Source organism: Mastigoproctus giganteus, chromosome 6, assembly GCF_048544385.1.
Source record: "Mastigoproctus giganteus isolate SK-2022 chromosome 6, ASM4854438v1, whole genome shotgun sequence".
In the NCBI taxonomy this organism is placed as follows: domain Eukaryota; kingdom Metazoa; phylum Arthropoda; class Arachnida; order Uropygi; family Thelyphonidae; genus Mastigoproctus; species Mastigoproctus giganteus.
In genome coordinates, this window is record NC_143580.1 from 43,826,136 (window position 1) to 43,843,587 (window position 17,452).

At 39.4% G+C, this 17,452-nt stretch overlaps 1 protein-coding gene across 1 annotated transcript in view; it reads left to right on the forward strand.

The window, feature by feature from the left end:
* MED14 (mediator complex subunit 14) overlaps window positions 1-17,452 on the forward strand; it is a 306,818-nt gene that overhangs the window by 123,892 nt on the left and 165,474 nt on the right. The window contains exon 12 of the mRNA XM_090375928.1: window positions 11,177-11,315. Coding sequence (XP_090232054.1) covers window positions 11,177-11,315 — 139 coding nt within the window. The remainder of the gene's footprint in view (window positions 1-11,176; window positions 11,316-17,452) is intronic.

Here is a 17,452-nt window from a genome sequence, read left to right on the forward strand (position 1 = left end):
CTAGATAGTCTGTAGTTGGCAGTTAATTGATTTCTCCATTACTTTCGAAAGAGTAGGAGTAATTTCAGTTGGATGGGAGGGATTTCTCACCCTTTTTAGGAACTGGCTGGATATGAACAAATTTCCAAACAGAAGGAAAAACACCTTTGGAATAAGAAAGTGAAAAAAGGTGGCAAAGAACAAGAGTAAGTTCAGGAACACAGGTTTTGAGAACAAGTGGAGTAGTACCATCAGGACCTGGAGCTTTCTTAGTATCAAGGTTCATCAAGATCCTTCTGACATCTTTTTGATGGAAGACCACAGGAGGCATTAAATGGAGTGTGTTAGGAATGGTGGGAGGTGTTTTACCAAGATCATTAATACATGAGTTGGAAGAAAAATGGGATGCTGGCAGTTCAGCTTTATCTGTGGCTGAAGTGACAACAGAACCATCTGGTTTAGACAGAGGTGGGAGCAGAGATAGTCAACAGTTACGGCCAATAGCTTTCGCAAGAGACCAGAATGTTTGGCTACCATTAGGGCAAGAAGCAAGTTTTTTACTCTTAGCCTGTTCAAAATCTAGTTTGAACTGATTAATAACTGCTTTACAATTGTTGCGAGCTTTGGTGAAGGCAGAAAATGAAACTGAAGATTTAGAAACAAGCCAATTACGATATGCAACATTCTTCTCTTGAACAGCCTTAGCACATTTATTGGAAAACCAAGGTTTAATTAAAGGACAAGATTTTAAAGTGGAGTGTGGAATAAAGGATTCCATTCCTACAAGAATAATTTCACTAGCACGATCTGACCAAACATTGACATCAGAAGTTTTGAAACAGTAATGCGACCAAAGAAAAGAAGAAAAGAAATCTTGCCGATCATCCCATTTTGTATTCTTGTAATGCCAAACAATACGAGGTTGGGAATAGCCATGAGATAAAGCTCCATTGGAGAAGAGACAATCACCAGGCTGTGATCTGAGATGCCTAAAGGACCATTCACTTCGACCATGTACTTAGAAGGGTTGTTTGTGAGAAAAAGATCAAGCATGTTGGCTGTATGGTTAGGATTGTCTGGATTCTTGTAGGTAAATGAACAATCTGTGCTAGGTTATTAGTAATTGCAAAAGCCTCAGCATCTTGACCTGCTGGGTCGGTGTGACTAGAAAATGGAAGCTAGCTGGAATTGTGAACATTAAAATCACAAGAAAAATTACCTCACCGTTAGGAAAGTTGGAGTGGAGAAAGACAAGTTGCAAAGAGAGGAAGTCAAAGAGCTCCAAGTGATTAGTGGAGTTGGGAGAACAGTAGAGATAACAAATGAATTTGACAGACTGAGGTAGAGAGATTTTAAGCCAGAGAAGTTCGAAAAGAGGAGATTCCAAATTACCAAGTCTCTGACAGTGAATATTGGAACGGACATATGCACAAGTACCACCTTTGAGGCAAAAGGAATCATATAGCAAATAATTTGGGCAACTGAGATGAGCAGTAGTTGAGTCAACCAATAACTGAGATTCTGTCAGAAAAAGGACATGTGGGTTGGCAGACTGCAAGTGGAAATGGACATCATTGAGATTAGAATTGAGACCACACATATTTGTGAAATGAACTAGGAAGTGTTTGGGAGATTTAGATCTTTTCACAGATAAGCTTACTCTATTAGTTTGACAATTCATGGTGTATTCAATAGTAAGGAAAAGTGAGGTGGGGGGACATGCTGTATGAAGTAATGAAATTTTTGGATATGGCATACACATGTTAAGAATATACCCAGATCCTTGACATAAAGTGGCCTCGACAATGCTCCCCCACATTCATACTACTCGGACTCCCTCCAGTCACTATCTGGCAGAGTAGAGTTAGCAAGATTATACACTAGCTGATCCGGAAGCCTCCTAAAGAGTTACTAATAGGTTCGGTCCAGTGTACTAACTAGTGGTCGGCCTGCAAAACCGTTTTAGAATTGTACCCTTGAAATGTAAGGAAGATTGGATCTCGCCATGATGTTCATCATAACCTCAAAAAGTCATCAGTCATACTGCATGATGGAAGAGATGGGAAGGGTTGACTGACCTTAGCTCTGGAGTCCAAACATGGGTTTCTCCACTTCTGACTCAGTCCCACATGGGTGGTTACTTTATAAGCTTGGATGGCTTTGGGGCAGGAGGCAGAGGGTTGTGATAAATGGCTATTCCTCAGATTGGGTTGATGTAAGAAGTGGGGTTCCCCAAGGATCAGTATTATGACCACTGTTGTTTTTTGATTTTCATAACTGACATTGATGAAGGGATAGAGGGTGTAATGTCTGAATTTGCAGATGATGTAAAGATTCGTAGAGTAGTTAATGATCACCGCCAAGCAGAGTTTCTTCAGAATGACCTAGTAGACTTCAGGGATGGTCAGAAAAATGAGGCTGGATTAAAGCATGGCTTTAGTCTAGCCTCATTTCAAATCTGCTCTGGTTGCAGAGCTTGGAAATTAGGCACCTTAGAAGAGACTTGATTGAGGTGTTTAAGGCTCTGGGAGGCATAAGCAAAATGAATGAGGACGAAATTTTCACGGTTATAAATTATTCTAGAACTAGAGGCCATAATTTCAAGTTACGGGAGGAGATGTTTAGACTGGATTGCAGGAAGTTTTATTTTAGCCAGCAAGTTATAAATTACTGGAATAAGTTACCTACATGGGTAGGTAACTTCCTGATTTTTTCCCCATGGGTTTTCTGCAGGTTGCCAGTGTTGGGTACCGCTATGTCAGTCAGGTAGGTAGTCTTTTCCTTCTTTGTCCACAAGTGTTATGTCCGGTCTGTTGTGTGAGGTTGTTCTATCCGTTATTATGGCACGGTCCCAGTACAGCTTGTGGATTGGGGGTCTCTAGTACTGCCTGTGGTTCATACTTGTAATATGGTACACTTTCTTTGGTCAACTGGTATTTCCTTGCTAGCTTCTGATGTATTATCTTCTGATATATCCTTGCTATCTGGTCGTGTCTATGAGTGTACTCAGTCTGGGTGATCACCTTGCACCCCGTGGTGATGTGTTGGATCGTTTCTGACGCCAGGTGGCATCGTTGACCTGTATCATCGGACACTCCAGGCTCCTTGGCGATGTATTTTCTATAATTTCTGGTGTTGATTACCTGGTCTTGGGTGGCGAGCATGAATCCTTCAGTCTCGGGGAAGAACGTCCTTCTCGTGAGCCATGCATTGGAAGCAGTTTTATCTATGTGATCTTGATGGAGATCATTGTAGTGTCTGCCCTGGAGTGTCTTCTCTGCCCATCTTTCTAGCTTCGTTTGTGCCTCCTGGTTGGGAGTGGGACTCCTCGCTTAGGTTGAGTGGCATATACCGCTTGTCTATCTTCCTTATGGCCTGGTGGAGTGCTGCTGTGTTTCTGGAAGTAATCCTTCAGGTTAATTGTTGCTGTCTTCTGTTGCCCAATGAGGTCTATCAGGCTCCTTCCTCCTTCTTCCCAGGCAATTGTCAGTCTCTCCACGGCAGATCTCGGGTGGTGTTGGTGGCTCTTGTTTATCATTGTTCTTGTCCTTCTCATGATATCCTCCAGCTCAATGTTAGTCCAATTTATGACCCCGAAGGAGTATGTTAGTACTGGGACTGCATAGGTGTTTATGGCTTTAACTGTGTTCCCTCCATTCAGCTTTGCTTTCAGCAGGTTTCTGAGCCTCTGATGTTTATTTTTCGGTCAGACAGGCTTTAATTTCCATATGCTGTAACTGCTGAGCCTGCATCATCCCCAAGTATTTGTAGGCCTCTCCCTCTGCCATGGCTTCGATCTCTTTACCAGTCTGCAGCTGGTAGTTTCGCTTCACTAATTTTCCCTATTGCAATCCGTGGGTCTTGCATTTGTCTAGACCAAATTCCATCCTAATATCATTTCTGAATTCTTCGGTGATCTGGAGTAGTTGCTGGAGGTGCTTCTCGGTTCATGCATATTGTACATGGATCCCCTGATGTCATCCATGTACATTAGGTGGGTGAAGGTGTACAGATTCTTCCTTCCTTCTTTGAGGTTATATCTGTACTTGCTACTGTTGAGAATGGTGGATAGTGGTTTAAGTGCTAGACAGAACCACAATGGGTTCAGGGCATCTCCCTGAATGATTCCTCTCCTGATGGGGATTGGCCTGGTTGTGATATTTTTGACCTTAATGGTGGTACTCCATTTTGCCATCGTTTCTCCTAGGAAGTTTGTCAGTATCAGATTGAATTTGTAGATCTTCAGCGCCTCTATTAGCCAGCTATGAGGCACGGAGTCGAAGGCCTTGCGGTAATCAATGTAGGCTGCGTACATGTTGCGACGCTTCTTGTAGGCTTGCTCCATAACCGCAGCATCCATGGTTAATTGCTCCTTACATCCTTTCTGCTGTTCGGCCATTATGTTCTGGCTGTCCAAGTGGTCTGATATCTTCCTGGTTATGCAGCTGGTCAGGATCTTGTACATCGTTGGGAGGCAAGTGAATTGGCCTATATTTTGCCGGGTTTCTTGTATCTTCGTCTTTAGGCTTCAGATATGTGATTCCTTGAGTGAGAAACTTCGGGATTGTCTCTGGGTGTCTTATCATTCGGGTGAATTGCTCTGCCAGGTGTGTGCGTGCGTGTGTGCGTGCGCAAGTGAGCTTCTTGTACCAGATGCTATGTATTCCTGGAGTTCGCCAGTTGTGAGAGTTCTTGATCGTCTGTTTTACATCATCTTCCAGAATCTCCCATCCTCTCATTTATTGTACGTTCTTGGTTTTCTTGCATTCTAGTTCTATCCAGGTGGCTTGGCTGTTATGTTTTACTTCCCTGCTCCATACGTTTCCCCAGAAATCCTCATTCGTCTTCTTCTCGGGTGGTCTGTTTCCCGTCGTCTCCGAGATTCCTGTAGAAGCCTCTTTCAACCTTATCGAAGATCCGGTTGTTTATTTTTCTCTGGGAGCTCTCTTTGTATCGGTGTAGTCTCTTGCTGAGTGCAAGGAGGTTCTGCTTCAATGTGTCCAAGTACTCTCGATTCTTTGTCTCATGTTTTCTGTGGATGCTGTGTCTTCTGAGGATGCTCTTCACTTTTTCAATTTATTTCTTACTCCTGTTGCCCCGTTGGTACTGGGTCAATTGGCCTATCTGGACTCTTAATTCTTATATCTTCTGCTGAAGTCTTCTTTCCCAAGCTGGTCGTTCCTTGTGTTTTTGGTTCTTCTGCTGCTGGTCTCTCGCTTCTCTTCCATTAATCCTCATGGCTGCTACCGCAGTACAATACACGGCTGTGTGGATGTCATCCAGGATGGCCTCCAGTGTTGCACCATTGCTGTCGAGGTAATGCGGTATTATGTGCCGATTCAGGTGGTCTGACTCTTCACAAGGTTCTATTCGGCCTCTGCTTCAGTATCACATGAGTCTTTGTAGGGTCCATTCCTTCGAATTCTGTTAGGGTCTTCTTCCACTCGTCCTCTATTCTGGATATCACAACCTTGTCTGTTTCCACTTTAGTTGCTGCGGGTTGTATTTCCTCTTGCTCTTCCTACTCTGGTTCCATATTCTTTATCTTTTGTAGTTGATCGCTCACGTCCTGCTTGATTTTTTCCAAGATTGCAGGATCTATTAGGTTCTTCGTGACGATGGCCCTTTTCTGGTCTGCTATTCGCTGCTCCATGACCCGAATATCCAGGAATCATTACAGCCACTTGGTATGTAGTCTCGCCCTGTAAGTTGTCATATTGGTCTCCAGCTTCGTTATTTCGTAGTATGCTTGCATGCTGTATGTATTCATTTCGATGCTCCACTTCATGCATTGGCGACTTCTCCCTTCCTGGGTGGTCATTAGTGCAGTTGTGCAGGAAGCACTTCCAGTTGGTGGGGCTGGATGGTCTTGCCCTTCTTATTATTATTATAATTATTATTATTGTTATTATTATTATTTTTTTGTTTTCTGGCTGCTGCAGCATAAGCCATAGGCTTTCTTGCACCATGTGGCCATTACTAATACTAAATTAAAAATAAAAACATTCTACTCATAACAGGTTTTTTTTTTTGCAAATTGCCATACCTATGGCAATTTTCAAAAAAAAAATAGTTCTTGGATGTGTATTTGATCTGGCAACAGAACTTCATGGAATATTATCCATATTGTACTCCTGTTATAAACCATCAGAAAAAGTCTTATAAAGTTCATAACTATTTTACGTTGCATACAAAGAAAGATATTATTTCAGAAAAGGAAAATTTCTCGGAAGTTTCTTTGATCTGGTAACAAAATTTCGTGGAAAATTATCTGTTTGCAAACACAATATAAAACTGTGATAAAAAAAAAAAATTCATATCAAATAGAAAAGTTTGCATCTGTATTACATGAATGCAAAAGTTAAAAAAGCATGTATGCCACTCATAAAGACTGCTTTTTTGAAATATATGTGACCTAATTAACAAAATTTCACTGAAAATTATCCACTGGCAGCTGCATTATAAACTTATGAAAATTAGAGCCAAATAGAAATCAGAAATCTTTGTACCACTTTTGTTTAGTTCAAGGAAAATAGAACTATCATAATGGATTGTTTTTTGAAAAGCATTATTATACACTCTTTGTTTACTTGATGTGCTGTAGTAACAAAATTTCAAAAAAAATTATCTACTGGTAGCTATGTTATAAAAACTGGTCAAATGGAATATTTCACATCTACCTTACAGTGCATACCAAAGTAAAATGGTGTGCGTGTGCATATTACTCATAACAAATTGTTTTTGAAAACCATATTATTATAGCATATACCATCTATGCTATAGTAGCATGAAATTAAACTTGAATGGAATTAGCATTAGCTATAGTAAAGATGTATGATGCAAGCTTATACAGTGTCATCCAAAAAAAAAAAAAAAAAAACACCTCTCACTTCCCCCATCCCATCACTTCAAAATTGCTGCACACCTATTCTACAACTGTCTTTCCTCAATTTGAATTTATGTTCCCTCAGTTGCATAATCTGGGCAGTGGGAAGAATTCCATCAGCATTGTGCTTGCTCAAACCATTCAAGGCTTTATACACCTCATTCAGATCACCTCACAGATGCTGCAACTTGCAGAACTTAATGCCTTTCTTGGTAAGAATAATCCTTTGTTCCCCTCACCAATCTTGCTGCCCTTTTTCTGTACTCATTCTAGTAGGTAAACATCTTTCCTAAAATGAGGTCTCCAGACCTGTATGCAGTACTCAAAGCATGGCATCACAACTGCATTATACAAGGGGATTATCACCTCCTTATTCCTGTGGTTACTTCTACCCATTTGCAATACTTTGCATTTGTCAATGTTAAACTTCAGTTGCCACCTCTCAGCCCATCTGCTTAACTTTTCTAGATCCTGTTGCAGAAACATACTGTCATTAACAACCCTGCCAACCTTCGTATCGTCTGCAAACATGCACATTAAGCCTGATATACCTTCATCAATATCATTGATAAATATAGAAAACAACAATGTACCCTCCGGGACTCCACTAATAACATTGGTCCACAAAGAGCAATGTCCATTAATTACCACTCTCTCTGTCTTTTCCCACTCATCCATCCCTTTATCCATAACAGCAACTTGCCCTTAATACAATCCTGCTCCACTTTGTACAGCAGCCATCTGGGTGCAATATTATCAAAAGGTCTCCTGAAATCCAAGTATATGATATCAAAATTATTTTTTGCAACCAGTTCCTTTGTGACCACATCATAATATCCAATCGAATTGGTCGGACAAGACTTCCCCTTAACACAATCGTGCTGCACCTGAATTGTAACTGTGGTCTTGTCTAGATGATCCTGCAATGCCTCTTTAACCAGTGACTCCATTATTTTCCACAGAACAGAAGTTACACAAACAGGTCTGTAATGCTCGTTTCACCCTTTGATCCCCCTTTGTGAACTGGGGATACATTTGCACATCTCCAGTCTGTGGGGACCTCCCCTGAGTCCAAGGATGCTCTCGTAATTATGGCTAAGGGTTTGATTACTTCTTTTGCTGCCTACTTTAATATAACTGGATAGATCCAATCCTCCCCAGGTGCCTTTTTTATATTTAACTTCAAAAATTTCTCCTCCACTTTGCTCTCAGTTATTACAAAATCATTTAGCTCCCTGTTAGAGTTTGATAAGCTTCTGGCCTACACCCCCCCCCTACAGAATTCCTCATGTGTGACTGTAGATGCAAAAATACTCATTTAGTTTGTCAGCTACCTGAGCAGGATCATCGATATCAAGTGGATCAATCTGATTCATCTCCTTTGTAGAATTTACATAAGTAACAAAGTAAGTTTTTGCTATTTTTCTTTGCATCTTTTCCAAAGATTTGTCATAATCTGCCTTTGCTTGCCTAACCTCCTTTGTGACTTGATTACAGACTAGTTTAGGCTAGTTTGCAGATGATACAAAAGTTGGTAGGGTTGCTAATGACAGTAAGGACAGTACACTATTGCAACAGGATCTAGAAAAGTTAAGCAGATGGGTTGAGAGGTGGGAACTGACATTTAACATTGACAAATACAAAGTACTACGTATGAGTAGCAGTATTCCCATAGTAATATATTGAGGGTGGTGAAGAAGAAAAAGATCTGGGAGTAATTGTGCAGTCAGATATGAAATTTTCTGAGCAGTGCAAAAAAGCTGCAAAAGTAGCTCTTGGGGTCTTGTCAATGATATATAGGAATTTTGCTAGCAGGAATAAGGAGGTGATAATTCCTTTGTATAATGCAGTTGTGATGCCATGCTTTGAGTACAGCATACAGGTCTGTAGGCCTCATTTTAGGAAAGATGTTTACCTACTAGAACGAGTACAGAAAAGGGCAGGAAGATTGGTGAAGGAAACAAAGGATTATTCTTACTGAGAAAGGCATAAGTTCTGCAAATTGCAGCATCTGGAGACTGGGCATCCGTGAGGTGATCTGAATGAGGTGTATAATGCCTTGAATGGTTTGAGCAAGCTCAATGCTGATGGAATTCTTTCTCTTGCCCAAATTAACCTCTGAGGCGACATAAATTCAAATTGAGGAAAGACAATTGTAGAATAGATGTGAGGAAATTTGCATTTAACCAGTAGGTGGCTGATTACTGGAACAAACTTCCATCTGTCATTGTGGAAGTTGACAGCTTAAATAAATTCAAGGCTGAACTAGACAAACTTTTGGAGTGAATGGATGGGTGAAATGGGAAAGCTTTTTTTTTTTTTTTTGTCTGATCCTATATAAGCTTGCTTTCTTGCATCATATGCTTCTAATAATGCTAATGCTAATATCTCCTGATAATTTATATGAATCCCACACATTTTTCTTCTTTGCAGCGAGTTTCAATTGTTCATCTGACATCCATTTAAGCCTAATCTTGGAACAGTATTTCTTAGTTGGTGTGAAAAGCGTAGTAGTAGCTTACAAGATTAATTCCTTGAATGCTTCCCATTTCGAATTTGCTCTTGGTAACACATCAGTTGTTCACACTGTATAGAATTTAAAAACTGTAGGAATAAATGTGTTTACCCGCTATAAAGGGGTTGAAGGAACTAATGAGCAGGGTGAAAAAAATTATTTAGACATGAAATTTTCATAAAAGTCCACCACCATTGAATTTTTAAAAATTGTGGTTTCTTTAACAGTGTACAAAAAGACTTGTAATAACATGCAAGACATAACTAACATTTTTCTCAATTCTATTTTTAAGTCTTGCATTTGAAGGGAAACTTGAGAGAGGGTTTGTTTACTCATTGCCATGCTGTGGCAGTGAGAATAATATGGGGAGCCTGGTTATTATGGAAGGCACTTTGATTGTTTGACATTATGTTAGTACCATCTTGTGATCCATGCTTCTACAATTAATGTGCTCCACTCCAGATACCATATTCCAGCAAGACAATGCCTATCCATATACCATACAAACATCTTGAGAATGTATTCTGATGAGGTTACCTGCTCCTTAAAGTCACTTTTTTTTATCTCTCATAAAATATTTCTGAGATGTGCTTGGATGTACAGTTACCTCTGTACCAAAGTCACTACCGACTATTTTCCAGTTTATCCTTTGAGGATCAAAAGAAACAAAAGGTAAGAGCACAGGAGGAAACATTGCCAGCACTAAAAAGTAAAACAGCTCTTGACAAAAAAGGATGTCTGAAGCCTTCAGTCTGTTCAGAAAAGGATGGCCATTCTTGTTGAAGATGTGACGTGTATGGAAAGGAGCAGGTTTGTTTGAGGATTGAGTGATCTTAATGCTGATAAATTGAACTGTATTAAAAGAAGCAAACTCTGTACTTCTGCCTTTGGCTTCTTAAAAATGAATAACTGGATATGATTAATACAGTATCTAAATAATAAATGTTTGTGTGCAGTACAAAGTATATGTCTGTTTTTATTGCCCTCCCATTTTAATATTGATCTGTTTTCAGTCAGTAGTTAAGCGAAACTTAAATTACGTTGGCAAATCCAAAAATTTGAGCACAGGAATTCATCTCCTTTTTATAACATATAAATATGTAAAAATATGTCTATGATTTTTGTTGTTCAATATTAATATAAATGAACTTAAAAATTAAATTATTGATTAGAGTGATTCAGTTTTGGCATTCCACCAGTATTTTTTTTATTTTTGACTATCATTGATTGTGTAACAATTTGAACACTATGGACAGACAAATCAAATCACAAGTGCATACTAACCTTCGGCATACTTTGACTCTACTCTTGTTAGTTGTTTTCATGTTTGTGAACCTAATGTATTTCAGCTTGAAAATGCATTTACTCAAAAACAATTACTTGAGTGCGTGTGCACACACTCAACTTTATGCAAAGTATCCACAGGTGCAATTAATTTGTATAGAATACTTTATTTAAAAATGTGTTTGAAATAAAAAAGTTATTCTTAGTTGTGTGCATTATGTATAAAAATAAAGAAAATTGTTACAAAGTGCACAATTTTAAACTGTTTCTTGCCCATTCCAAAAGTACTGAATGGCATTATATGTAGGCATGCTAGGTGGTATTGTTTTTGGGCATACACACCTGTAGAGAAGTTTTATTATAACTGATTTAATTTTATACTTGTATGCAACGACTTTAATGAAGTTTTTGGGTAATACATTATTTTGTTGATGATTTTAGACATTATATACAATTAAGATTAATAAAATTTTATTTCATGTTAAAATTACGTTCTTACTATGTGCTGGTAGGGACCATACAGCAAGAGATAATCAAGGCTTTCGCCTGTGTGTTCAGATGGACCCAAATGATCCTAGTAAGCCACTGCAGGTCTCTCATATACCACAGCTGAGTATCAAAGATTCATTACAAGCTGATCAAGCTATAAAAGTAAGTAATTTTAATTTTCATATGGAAAGAGCAAATTATTTCTTATTACGTTGAGTGAAGTTGTAATAATTTTACATTGTTCTAAAAATAAATTAATAAAATTACTTTTATTAAAAAATGCTATTAAAGGCACGAAGGATAGTTTTTAATTGATTTTGGCCACATTTTCAGGCCTGCCACTACCACTGTGGAAACTATCTTTTGTTTCCTAGTCATAAACATATGTAACTTTGTTCTGAAAACATATTTAACATATCCTCCCCTCCCCCAAATAGTAATAAAAAATCGGAGAATTACAGCACATGAACAATACCCAAGGTATTGTGTTATGTCTAGTCCAGTTTCCTAGAAAATGCTGATTAAGCCAGTCATTCACAACAGAAGTCCAGTGTAGTAGTGCAATGTCTAACTGGAATCAAATATGCAGTTGCAATTCCTACATTTGTAGCAATGCAAATTGTCCTAACATAATCAGATAATTAAAGTAACTAATTTTTCAGCAGAAGATAAAAAAAGACCAATGATACAATAGCCCACAGCAAAGTGTGTCCTTTGCATGGGTTTTATTAGATTTCATGATATGAAATCTAATAAAACCCAGGGAGATGTTTGAAACTCATTTGCATGTTATAGATGTTGACTTTTCCTAAAAGACAAAAATTGGCATTCATTCATGAAAAGAATGCCTTTTCATTCAAATGGTGCAACATATCCACAAGGAAGTTCTGTTTTGGTCTATCATCAGACTTTACACTTGTAAATCTGTACCTTATAAACAAGCAAACTAAACCTTATGGGCAAGGTTGTATAGAGGTGGAAGATGTTTACAACTGCTGTGACTCTGCATTAATTGATTTGCATGGTTACACTGAAAGACAGCTTGGCTAAAGACCCCACATTTATGCACATTACTAGTCTTTTGTCCACATTTACCTTTTTCATGCAGTTCACATTTGTTCTCCATAAATGTATTGTTCCACAGTCTTGATAACTTTGATAACAGCTGATATGTTTTTCACAATGGAAATTTCACTGTATCTTCATATCCATCTTATCTGTGTACCACCCAATAATCTGCATCTCACTGGATTACTGTTTGGTGGATGCCACTTAGTTAAGGAAATGAAAAAAATCCTAAATTTTAGGTGCTAACCTGTTGACTGCAACACTGGTGCATTCTGAATGCATTGGTTTTCACATTATTAATGAATAAAGGCATTACCTTCTCTCTGGAACACGCTTAATTTTTTTTTTTTTTTCCAGATATCACCATATCTGTTTGCGGAAAATAGACAAATACCTATTTATGCCAAATAACTATTTCAAATTGAGTCAAATACATATCCAAAATGTAGGACTATGCATGAAGAATCTGCTCTTCCTCCTCACAGTGGATATTTTCATTGAAGTTTTTGAGGAACAACACATGTTGGCACTCGCCCTCAAAACCCTTTTGATTAGGTGCATGAATGATATGTTTTTGACATGGTAATATGAGGAAGAGAAATTGTAAAATATTTAATTAGCATTAGCATTAGCATTAGTAGAGGCATTTGATGCAAGAAAGCAAGCTTATGCAGCATCAGCCAAAAAAAAAAAAAAAAACCCCACTTCCACTTCACCCCTCTGTTCGTTCAAAATACCTGTCCAGCTGAGCCTTAAACTTATTTAGGCTATCAACCTCCACCACAAGGGATGGAAGTCTGTTCCACCAACCAACCACCCGCTGGCTAAAGGCAAATTTCCGCACATCTATCCTACATCTGTCTTTCCTCAATTTGAATTTATGCCCTCTCAGGTGATTTTTCTGAGCTAGAGGAAGAATCCCATCAGCATTGAGCATGCTTAAACCATTCAAGGCTTTATACACCTCTATCAGATCACCTCGCTGGTGCCTAGTCTCCAGACACTGTAATTTGCAAGACTTAAGCCTTTCTTCTTAAGAGCACCCCTTTGTTCCATTCACTAATCTTGTTGCCCTTCTCTGTACTCGTTCCAGCAGCTCTACATCCTTCTTGAAATGAGGCCTCCAGACCTGTATACAGTACCCTAGGTGTGGCCTGACCATTGCCTTATACAAGGGAATAATGAGCTACTCTTGCAGCCTGTCTGCTCTGCTCAGAGAACTTCATATCTGCCTGCACAACCACCCCCAGGTCCCTTTCATTCTCTACCACTGTCAGTGTAGTACCACAGAGTTGATATGTTGCTCTGGGGGTGCTGTTTCCCATGTGCAGTACTTTACATTTGTCAATGTTAAACTTCATTTGCCACCTCTCAGCCCATCTGCTCAACCTTTCCAGATCCTGTTGCAGCAGCATAGTGTCAGTAGTGTCCTTGACAACCCTGCCAACCTTTGTACCATCTGCAAACTTGGACATTAAGCTTGATATACCATCATCAATATCATTTATAAATACAGAAAACAATAATGGACCCAACACTGAGCCCTGAGGGACTCCACTAATAACATTAGTCCACGATGAGCAGTGTCCATTGATTACCACTCTGTCTTCTCCCCCTCAACCACCCCTTTATCCATAGCAGCAGTTTGCCTCCAATGTCACACTGCTCCAATTTGTGTAGGCAGTCTTCCATGTGCAACAGTATCAAAAGCCTTTCTAAGATCCAAGTATATAATATCAAAGTTATTCCCTGCATCCAGTTCTTTTGTGACTGCATCATAGTATCCAATCAAGTTGGTCAGGCACGACTTCCCCTTAACAAAACCATGCTGTGTCTGAGCTATAACTGAAGTCTTGTCTAAATGATCCTGCAGTGCTTCTTTAACCAGTGCCTCCATTAATTTTCCTGGAACAGAAGTTAAGCTCACAGGTCTATAATTACTTGTGTCAGCCTTTGATCCTCCTTTGTGAATTGGGGTCACATTTGCACATTTCCAGTCTATGGGTACCTCCCCTAAGTCCAAGGAAGCTCTCATAATTATGGCTAAGGGTTTGCTTACTTCCTTTGCTGCCTCCTTTAATATAACTGGATAGATTCCATCCACCCCGGGTGCTTTTCTTGTGTTTATCTTCAACAGTTTCTCCTCCACTTTACTCCCAGTTATTTCAAGATTCTGTAGCTTACTGCTAGAGTTGAATACACCTCTGGCATTCCCCTTGCTGAATAACTCCTCATGTGTGAATGTCGATGCAAAATATTCATTTAGTTTGTTAGCTACCTGAGCAGGATCATCAACAGTTGACCCATCAATATCAAGTGGACCAATCTGATTCATCCCCTTCCTTCTAGAGTTTACATAAGTAAAGAACTCTTTGCTGTTTTTCTTTGCATCCCTTGCCAAGGATTTCTCGTAATCTGCCTTCGCCTGCCTAACCTCCTTTGTAACTTGGTTGCATATCAACTTGTATCTATCATAGGCTTCTGTGTCATGTGTTAATTTGTAAGTATCCCATGCATTTTTCTTCTCTGCCATAAGCCTCATTAGTTCATCTGACATCCATTTTGGCCTAAACCTTGAACAATATTTCTTAGTTGGTATGTAAAGCCTAGTAGCTTCCAAGATAAGTTCTTTGAATGCTTCCTATTTTGAATTTGCTGTTGGTAACATCATCAGTTGGTCCCACTGTATAGAATTTAAATACTGTTTCAGTCCATCGTGGTCGCCTTTACGGAAGCAATAACCTTTCCCTTTACCCCTAATGGTAGTTACCTCTTTGAGTAAATCCCACTTCAGCACACTGTGATCACTGCCACCTAGTGGTTTATTTATCTGCAGATTCTTAATGCATGAAGAATCACTGCTGATAATCAAATCAAGAGTATTACTCCCTCTAGTTGCCTCCCGAACATGCTGATGTAGAAAACAATCATCCAATAAATCCACAAAAGCCCTGCTAGTGTGTGAGTAACCAGCCCCCAAATTCCAGTCAATATCTGGGAAATTAAAATCTCCCATTATAAGATTCTCTGATTTACTGGCCCACTCTATTTCCCTGTACAGTTCCTTATTATACTCATCAGAGTCATTAGGCCTATAGCACACTCCTACTCTCAATTTTGATCTCCCAATGCTTATGTCACACCAAACTGACTCAACACTGCACTGTCCGGCGATGTCGACTGGCTTCACTTCCTTGGTTTTTATGTGTTTCTTAACTAATAGCATAACCCCTCCCCCCTTCCTATCCTTTCTGTAGACGTTGTACTCCCCAAATTGCAGTTCTGCATCCCTTATATCTGTGTGACACCACGTCTCTGATATCCCAACAATATCTGCCTTTGATGTTTTGAGCAATACCTCAAATTCATCAAATTTATTTACTAAACTCCTAGCATTGGTGTACACACAAGTATACCTGCACCTGTTTCTATTCTGAGCTACCCTAACACAACCCATGTGTTTACTTGTACCGCAATGGCTCCCAGCAGTCTCTGAAATACCACGCATCTTGTTTTTCAGGCTTCTGCTCATTCTAATAGAAGCAGTGCAAGAATCTCTTTCACCTCTGCCAGTGGCTACTGTCAATCTATTGGTCTTTGTCTCCCCCCAAGCTAGCAGTTTTCCGACCCACCTAACACTGCCTCGATAGCATCAGCAAATATTCTTACACCCTTTCTATTTAAGTGTATCCCATCCCTGTAGAAGCAATCTCTCCTGTTAACAAGTACAGTCCAGGCTGAAAAAAATTCTACTCCTTGAGCCTTGCACAATCTTTCCAGGGCCGAATTGATCGACAAGGCTCTCATCATATACTCCCTCCTATCGTGTCTGGGCAGAATTGCAGACACTTTTAAATTCAACCCTAATTCTCGGCTTTTGTTCAACAGTGACCTGTACTTGTTAAGTAATTCTGCCGGTCTCCTACTCTTAATATTATTAGTGCCAACGTGTACAACTATATCACCTTTTGTGCCCTTAAAAGATGATATTCGCTCCACAACGTCATCAACCTTTGCCCCTGGCAGACATACCCTGGTCCTGTTCCACCTATCTTTTTTACAAAGCATGTTCCCCGTTTCCCTGAAAATAGTCACCAACAACTACTAGTTCCTTTGGGACCAGCGCATTCTGCCTTGGGGGTTGTCTCTGTGTCACGTGATGCCCAAGTGCAAGCTCTGGCGTTGATGTGGGCAGCTGAGAGCTTGATGGGCCCCTCAATTTAGTTTCTTCAAGGGCATCCACCCTGTCCTTCAAGCTCTCATATAGGCCCACAAGAACGCCGAGTTGTTGCCTGATATCGATACACTCCTTGCATCGCGCACACACAAAGACATCCCCCTTGGCAGTATCATGTCCCGTACCCGATTGCTCTGCAAACATCAAGCAAACAGTGCATTTTATAAGGCTGTGAGTCAGAGGACAACTGCCCCCCTCAGTTCTGCTCCGAGCCACAGCACTTCCATTAGCTTGAGGCTTTTGCTTTGCTGCTCTGGTCTGAGTCATCATTCTATTAATTTATTAATTAATTATATTACGTTTGTAATCTAAGTCGTTATATGTATTTATTTAAACGTACAATTTAACTGCTAATGAAGTTCAACTAACGCTATCTAGTACGGTATATAACTATCGTATCACAAAGGCGGGAAAATTACAAACGGTAGCGGAGTTGAAACACGTGGAAACCTTTACCGATACTTTTATGCAATTACAAGGCCGAGTAAAGAATAAATACACCAAATTAATCAGAAAATTACGAAATAATGTTATACTACTAAATTTAAATCAAAAGTTTTAGAAAAACTATAATTTCAAATCAATAAATAAGAAAAATCCACTTAGCGGCTTTGAACACGACCGTCTCTAGTAGCCTCGGCAGCAGACCGTGTTATAATTATTATAATAATATACATAATGTCAAGTTTAAGGTAGAAATCAAAGAAGGCTGCTTACCATTATTAGATGTGAAGGTCAGCAAAGAACAGAAGGTCCCTAATCAAGGATATGGGGTGGGGAAGGTTCCAATTATGTTGGACCACCTCTCAAATATAAAAAACAGCATAATATAAACTTTTAACATGCTAGTTCATTAATATATGTGATTCAAATAAGTTATAAGATGAAATACAGAACCACTAAATTATTCATCAATAACAATTAGCACCATGCATGGGCTGAAGAAATAATAGATGGGTACAGTGAGGGGAAAAACACAATCTGGCTAATTCAA